General features: G+C 37.2%; 1 protein-coding gene across 1 annotated transcript in view; it reads right to left on the minus strand.

Moving 5' to 3' along the window:
* Positions 1-470: 470 nt before the first annotated feature.
* The window catches only part of LOC111867322 (tricalbin-3), a gene marked incomplete at its 5' end in the record, with an annotated part of 76295 nt that continues 67668 nt past the window's right edge, over positions 471-9097 (minus strand). Inside the window, 2 exon segments of the mRNA XM_033752689.1 lie at positions 471-849; positions 4907-5133. Coding sequence (XP_033608580.1) covers positions 698-849; positions 4907-5133 — 379 coding nt within the window.

Genomic DNA, 9097 nt, shown 5'->3' on the forward strand with positions numbered 1-9097 from the left:
CAAATAATTTTCCAATCATTTCAATCTGAAATATTCATGTGAAAAAAGGGAAAAACATTCATTAGTTACTGAAAGAATCATACAGATCACTCTAGGAGGAAAAAGAAAGCTGTTATTTCATTATCACATATTAACTTTCTCATGGAATTGACAGCAGATTCAAATTATTTAAAGAAAGAATTCGTAATTACTGTGACTGCTAGTGTAATTTACTGGTGCTGACTGGAATATATTCTTAACTTCAAGAGTTCATTACTGAAGGGAGTTATAAACTCACTGTTACAAGGAACACTTGCTTGTTGATAGACAAAAGTATCATGTAACATATTACACGTAAATAACAGATATCTTAATATCTATAACTTTCACATGAAACAATTTTAGATGTGTGGAATGTTTAATAAAATACAAGAAAAATAATTATGACTAAGCAGTGTCATGTATAGTGTGATACTCAAGAGTTCACAACCTGTACTCTGGGAAGGGACAGTCTGGTTACATAACTGTCCTACACAAATTAACTGAAAATGCATACTCTAGGCACATATTCTTCAATATCTAAGCTTAACAGCGGCTTATATTACTTTCTTCTTGAATTAATCTATTCACCTTTAAGGTAAGTCTTACTCTTTTCTTTATAAACATTTGCTTCCAATGCAGCAAACAGCAGACATTAAATCCTGCGATGGAGCCTATGTTAAATCTTACCAATGCGATGGACAGACCAACTCCGAAATATTTTTCGTGATTGTTTTTTAAGTTCCCTACTGTGAGCAATCTCAACTTCTAATGATGCACCATTATTAAGAGCCAACCAAGTATGAACTTCATTTGTGTCTGGAGAAGCAGCTGAAAGAAATACAGACTGTATAAATATTCAAGCATAACTTCCATCATTATGCATAAGTATTCCAACATAAGGGAGATTATTTTGGGCTAAGCAAAGCATGGTTTCTCTGCTATGAGCAGACACTGCATCATTTTCTACTTACCCTGATGAATCAACAGTGGTGATAGGAGTAAATATTCATGTGTGGATATGTGGATGATTTTATTTTGACACATATACATTATAGCATCAGTTACTTTTATAGGACTCTTATATGATGTGAAATTCTTTTGGAAGAATCAGAGGAAATTCTGATGATGTTTTACTGGAGTTCAAGATCCCCATAGAGAAGCTATTCACAATCTTGTCAATGAAGAAAGGAAGTGAGTGCTCAAGACGTTCCAGAAATTTGTCTATAAATAATATCTTTCTCTACTTAGAGCTTATTAAATATTATTTCCATCAAAGAGCCCCCTTGCACAGCATCGTTTTCCACTTTTGGAAACCCTGTTTGAAAGATGTTTGTTGATTCGCTTTCAAGTCATTCAACACATTAATGATGATGTCTTTCACTGTCTGAAATCCTCTTTCTTTAAGGGTTATTTTGAATTTAGGGAATACAAAAAAATCAGGAGGGGAGAGGTCAAGTGAACAGGGGGGTTATGCAAGGGTATGAAATGAATGTTTTGCCAAGAACTGTCCACTTGAAAATGCTGTGTGAGCAGATGCATTATCGTGATGGTGGAGGCAAATTTCCACAGTCCACATTTCAGGTCACTTTCTTCATACATCCTGTGGATGTCTCAGAACCACCAGATAAAGACCTTGAATATCTGACCATCAGGAATGAATTCATAATGCACAATTCCTGGATGATCGAAAAACAAGCATCCTTGTCTTCACTCACAAGTGCACCTGATGTGCTTTCCTGGGGCCAAGTGAAGCATGACTCTTGCAGTATGAAGATCACTGTTTGGTTTGAATGTAATAACTGTAAATCCACTTCTTGACACTGATAATGAAAAGATTTTCAGAGTTATTTGCTCTTTGGAGGAGAATTTCACAGATGGAAAATTGTTGCAGTTTCTGATCATCGGTCAACAATCATGGCACAAATTTTGCAGAGACCCAATGCATTCCTAAATATTCCATTAAAATTGTGTGGCAAGAACTAATGGATATTCCATCCTCTTCTGCAAATCCTCGTACAGTCAGTTGACAATTTTCGCAGATAATGTTTCCATCTGGGTAATCAGATGTTCAGATCTTGAAGCTGAAGGTCAGCCAGATTGCTCATCGCCATCCATTGAGCTTCTTTCATTTTTAAAACATTTGAACCATCTGTAGGTTGTCGTTTGTATCAAGGCATTGTCACCACAAGCTTCACACAACATGCTACGGTCTTCTGCAGCTGCTTTCCTTACCTTGATATAGGATTTAACACAAATTCTTTGCTCCGTTATCAACTCCAAACTCAACGTGACAAGACAACAACATACTCAGTCACAAAACTAAACGAACTTCCAATCTACTTGGAACAAAATGGCCTGCATAATGGTCAGGTTGCAAAGTCACTCAGCAACACCTACCATAACTGATGCACTGCTGAATTATAGACAAATTTCAGGTACTTTTTAAACAAACCTCTTATCTACATATCTGTGTCAAGTACTAACAAACGAAGGTTGGATGGAAGTATGTTCAGTTCAAAGATTTTTCTCTGAAGTCTCTCAAGCACCGAGCATCACTCACTCACTCACTCATGGAGCTGAGCCCTTCTTGAGAAGCTGGAAATTGTGAAGCTACTCAGAATTTCCCAGCATTTTATGGAACCCAATGGTTCATTAACATGTTCACAAGAGCTGGTCCCTATCCTGAGCCAGATCGATCCAATCCATACCATCCCATCCTATCTCTCTAAGATCCATTTTAATATTGTTCACCTACCTACACCTTGCTCTTCCCAGTGGATCTCTTTCCTTCTGGCTTTCCAACCATTGTCCTATATGCATTCCTCCTCTCCAAGCACCGAGCATAAGAGTCATTATTAAGTTACTGAAATTATGGCTTTACAAAAACTGTAACTGTGTGCTATTTACAACATATGATGCAGTAGCTATACCAGATTTCTGTGACTGATATTTTCAGCCAATTCATGATGGAAAACTTAAACACAAGTTTATATTTTACAGACAAGATGATGCATATTCAAAGAACCTCAGTGTGTAAGCCAGAATCTGTTCAGAAGACATGAAGAAAGTACCCGAGTCAGTCAGGAACAATTGCAGCATCTCCTGTAATGCATGCACATAACTTCATTGTACAAAGTCACTGCAATTTTTTATGTCCCAGCTGGTTGAGCAGGAAATGCAACAATTAACACAACGTTTGCACATAGCTGAAAGTCCAGTCTTCAACTCAAGCCACAATAATCTCTCTTTATTTATATATATATGAGTATTTCGAATTTTAACATTGTACAATGTAATAAAAGAGGGTAATATAATTCAATTGCCTGAAGATATGTGACTGAAAACATACAGAATATGTTCGCTTTGCACATACAGCATCTCATACTTTTCATATTTTATTTCATAACTGAGAAGCTTAAATGATACCATCCTCCGTGTGCATCTGTGTATAACTTCAAAGAACTCATATTGTATAAAACATGGTTTGTCAGTATTCCATTGGCCTTGTACTCATTAGTTCAATATTACCACACCAAGAGTACTCTTTTATGGGATATAACACTGTGATATCCAGTAGAAATCAATCAATGTTTTGGAGAGATGTCAGTGGACTTGCACTGGTCTACATAGTGTAACATCCCAGGAGACTGTACTCTTCATAACCATTGTTGCAAATCCATTGAAATCCAACTAAATGTACCAAAGGTGATTTTTAATTATTTTTGCTTGTTCAAACTTCATCTCTTTTAATCTAAGATTGTTCAACACTACATGAACCTTTCCAAAAAGATGCATTTACATTTTTCAGAGTATATTTAGAAGAAATAAATATAAAACAGCAGGGAAAATCAGAGCCATTCTGTTGTAAAAACTCAGTAAGCTTAATTTTAAACATACAACCCACAAGTTTGTGCTCCTATCTATAGAATTTTCAACATATATGGAAACTTATATCTTATTGGATAATATGCCAGTTAAAAGTCAACCAACATTTTGGAGGAAAATTTCGACTCCAATTCAAATTTATATTCCAGAAGACAGAACTCAGAACTTTTCATAACAATTGTTGTGAGAACTTCAAATCCTGTTTGCAGGTAATCTGTTTTAAAGCACCAGATTGGGAACTTTGCCAAATAAGCTGAAAATTTTATATTATGAATTGCAGAGTGAATGTGAAACATGCTGCACATTCTGGGAATACAAAATATATATATTGTGACGTGGACGGTGCAACAGGAAGTAGGGGTCACGTGAACTCGTAAAGTCTTGTGAGTGACATCATATACCCCCACCCCTTCCACCATTATCTAATGCTCGGTAAACACTCCTCCCCCGTGGTGACGTAATAGCACTTCCCACAGTGATGTAACAGTGGACACGTGGTTACTACACAGCAATAAACAACTCTCGGCAGCATTCCCCAGCAACGCCTGTAAACACGACGTTATGCAACAGTGGTAGCTATCATGTAACTGTTTTCTGTGTTGTCAGTGTGGAAGCTACATAACGAGTAGTATTCGTCAGTGTAACCAGAGTTACTAGAGTAGTGAGTATTGAGTTACGAGTTGAATTGTAGCAGTCACCGAGTTCAGTTGTAGCGAGTGAATCGTGAATGTGAAGAAGACGTCAGTTGAAACATAGAAGCAGTAGCGGGAAGAAGAATGGAACATGTGTTATACTGAAGATAGAGTGAAGAGACTATTGTGTAGGGTTTGTAAAGTGTGTAAACCCATAACAGTGTTATAAGTATTTGTAGTTAAAACTTGTAGGTTGTTAAATAAACCGATTCACAATCTAAACAGCATCTTCAGTGGCAAACATAAGTTGTTTAAATCTCTTATATGTGTTAAAAAAACAAAATGTCAAATTATATCCACAATCATACCAGAAAGCATGTCCTGAAGTGTAATCCTGCGTGCTGCCACCACTTCCTTTCCAGAACTGCGAATCTCAAACACTAAAACTGCCTGTCGAGGGACATTTTCAGGGTTATCAAGTTGAAAACTTAGATCAAATCTAGGATTTGGCATGGCTGGCAGTAGCCGAGATTTGGCAAGAGTTTTACCAGCTGCATTACTTCCCACCCGTGAGAGTTTGTCTGGGCTGGTTGCACTGAAAACAACAGAAAAGGGCATATTTTTAGTTTGTATGTTATGAAGTATGGCCTCTTTTATCATTCAGAAGGAAGTACATATTTCCGAAATGTGCAATAACTTCATAACTTACTATCTACATACATATTGGTTTTAATTGTCAACACAACAAATCTACATGATTTATTTGTTCACACTTTTAGTATGTTAATTGTACATTTCTTGGGGTTAAAATACAATTTTACTACATGTTTTGGCTTTTCATGAAGCCATCATCAGGCGATACATTGTACAAACATTTACAAATTGTAACTAAGAGTAACTATAGCGCTATCGCTAATTCACAAATTCTTGCTGTTCACTACTGCTCGTACTAAGTCTTCTCCGTCTGCTATCTTCACCAGTCATTACCTGGTGACAGGTCCAACAATATCCTCTGCTTCCATGCTCATGTTTTTACCAACTGATGATTGTCCCACAACTCAGCACATTGCTCCAACTGTCCTGCTTATAAAATAACACAGAACGGACCGCACAAAAAACACTGTTCTACTGTTGTTGTTTCCAATTGTTGCTGTGCAAACATTCTTGTTTGTGTATTGTATTGTATTGTATTGTATTTTATTTTCATCCGTTTTGCTACATAGTAACATTTGGACACGTCATTCATAATATAAGTTAACAAAATNAAGCAGTTACTCAGTAACAACTGTTTTATATTTGCTTATCTTGCAGTCATTGCATAGCAACGAGTCTACATGCCACAGTATTCTCATAGTTTGGGGTAGCCATGAAAATAGTTAGGCCGAATAAAATGTGTTTAAATAAAATCTATAGTGAAGTCTGTATAGGTAAACATTTGTCCGATAATTTTCCTATCCAGAATCGTCTAAATCAAGGTGCTTTATTGCCATTACTTTTCAACCTTGCTTTAGAATATGCCATTAGGGAAGTCCAGGAAAATCTGGTGGGAGTGAAAATAAGTGGGATACGTCTGCTGCTGGTTTACACTGAATAATGAATCTATTGCAAGATAACACAGACACCATTAAGAAAAACACAGAAACTTTAACTGACACTAGTAAGGAGGTTGGTCTAGAAGTACATGCAGAGTCTACACCAGAATGCAGAGCAAAATCATGACACAAAGACAGCTATCGGATCCTTTGAAAATGTGGCACAATTCAGATATTCTGGAATGACAGTAACACATCAAAATTTGATTCAGGAAAGATGAAACTGAATTCATTCCAGAACCTTTTGGAAGAAAGAGGGATGAAGTGACAGGTGGTTGGAGAAAACTGCAATGAGGAGCTTCTTAAGTTGCAGGGCATGTAGCAAGAATGGGGAGAGGAGGAATACATATGGGATATTGCTGGAAAAGTCAGAAGGAAAGAGACCATTAGGTAGACCAAGGCATAGGTGGGTGGATAACATTAAAATGGATATTACAGAGATAAGATAGGGTGGTATGACCTGGATTGACCTGACTCAGAACAGGGACAAGAGGAGGGCTCTTGTGAACATGGCAATAAACCTTTGGGTTCCATAAAATGTTGGAAAATTCTTCAGTAGCTGCACAATTGGCTGCTTCTCAAGAAGAGTTAAGCTCCATGGAGTTAGATAGATAAAAGTGAAATTCGCATTTCGTGCCAAATATACACATTTCCCATAAGAGAATGGACTTCAAGCTACCTACCAGCAATAATACAGGAAAGGCATCAGAATTGTAATATTTTCTATGCTGCTTTCAGTAGTCATCACATTCATATGAATATAATATAGAATAACTCAATACTATTGACATCTTTCATGTTACGTGAATCAAGAAGGTACTGATTTTCTCATGCTTACATAATTCCTTGCACTTACAACTGTCAGTCAATTGACAGTGAATCGGAACACCTTGTATGTTAAGCACATATGCCTCAGGTTGGAAAAAATCTCTATTCGGCCATGCAGGTCTCAGATTTTGGAATTCAGTCTTTTCTGCCATAAGAAAGGGGAAAAGGGCCAGGTGAGGTTTAACAGTACCTTTATGGAGTACCAGCTATAAATTGCTTGGGAAGCAAACCTGCAATTACAGTTCATGCAAAATGTTGCAGAGAACACTAACGCTGGCCAGCATTTGCTCATTATGATGAACATACCAGAAAATATGTCTTTGTTTTATTGATTTTCCACATAATGATTGTGTAGTGTTTCTTCTCTCGTTATAATGAAGTTCATATCATAAATCATACTTGCTATATTGCAGTTCCACTGTAACATACACAGCACATATTTAAAAAAAAAGTGTTCTCTCATTTTAATTTTAATTTTTATTTCATATCAGACATTTTATAAATTGATTAAATTTTAAAAATTATACATTTCTCCTGGAGCATCATTCTCTCTTAGTCATAGTGTTACTGCTTGGTTCATCATGACCATAACTCCGGCGCTACTCTCCCATTCTCATTAACTTCAGTAGCGAAACATGGACACAATTTCATTTCTTACAGAACTTCAGTCAGTTCATCATGATTCATACAATAAGTGTTTGAATGTCTGACATGCATTACAAAAAGGGAAAATAAATCTGAAATCTAGGTCTCTTCCTTTAGCTGTATTGAATAATCTCCTACACTGCCCAGGAGAGCGGTTAGGAAAAACATTTCATGTACAGAAAAACCGAAGGTGTATGTGTAAGAATATCATAATTAACACATCACTGCAGTAAATCTATCATATGTACATGTGCATGTACCATATTTTCCATACAGTCACCTTAAGGGTTGTTACTTTACATATTCTTAAGCTTTTCCTTGCTCAGTACTGAAAATCTGAAATGTATCACTCCCCACCATTTACCTGTGGGATATCTGGGGCAAGAAACTAGATATTTGACAATCAATTGTCCACAACCTTTAGTTACAAAAGTTCTATAACTCACAGACCTGTATACTGTTGTTGTTGTTATTGGAGAGGGTGGGTTTCCCCATGCACTTAGACCAGATATTGCTCCATTGTGCATCCCCCTGTGATATTCTACCAGTCTCTATTCCCTATTGGTACTGGTGCATGCCATCAGTCCTGACTCAGCCAGCGAGTTCGGCCTCTACTGGCTCAGCAGTATCTCGATGCTTCCCCCATCTACCAGAGGCGTTAGAGACTACTGTTTGGCGAGAAATGTTCTGAATTTGGCTGTGGTCCCATTGGGACATGAGGTTCTTTTACGTGCCATAAAGCTATGACATGGGACCCATGGCTTAAAGTCCCTCCCGGAGGACTTGCTCCCTGAATTTTTCCGCCCTTAAAAATTCCACGACCTCCGCCGGGTTTGAACCCGCGTACCTTGAGTCACAAGGTGGGAACGTTACCCCTAGACTACGGAGGCCGCTGACCTGTATACTGTTACATACAAGTCTAATAGGGCAGAACTAATAACACCGAATTTTAGAAATGACCATTGTTTTTATCCTAAGTGTAAAATTGTGATCCCATATGTTTACTTCTTAAATTTGTAACCTGCATATGTGAACTTGGCAATCCATACTGTCCTTAATCTATTCTATAGGCAGGACACATTGCCTTACCTTTATTCCACTAACAAAACTGCTTTTCTTTATACTTAGCCGATAACCCCAAATGGGCATCTTCTTTCCTTGTACCTTCACAGTGAGTACATGGGGCCATTTAATGAATGATGCCAACATAATTACAAAGTACAAGAACACCAAATCAATACAAGGTACACTGGGAGTGGCACACTCAAAGGGACACAAAGAAGCTGTAATATGAAGATAAAAAGAGAACATATATTCTCAAGACACAAAAATTGAGAATGATGACGTACATCAACGATTACTATTGACAAAAACGGACACAGTGCAGTAGATTCCATCAAAATGTGTTCCGTGAAGATGGCCCTGTGAGGCCGAAACATGTAGCCAGACATAGTATATATATATATATATATATATATATATATATATATATAT

The sequence above is a fragment of the Cryptotermes secundus genome, unplaced genomic scaffold, assembly GCF_002891405.2.
Source record: "Cryptotermes secundus unplaced genomic scaffold, Csec_1.0 scaffold464, whole genome shotgun sequence".
NCBI lineage: Eukaryota > Metazoa > Arthropoda > Insecta > Blattodea > Kalotermitidae > Cryptotermes > Cryptotermes secundus.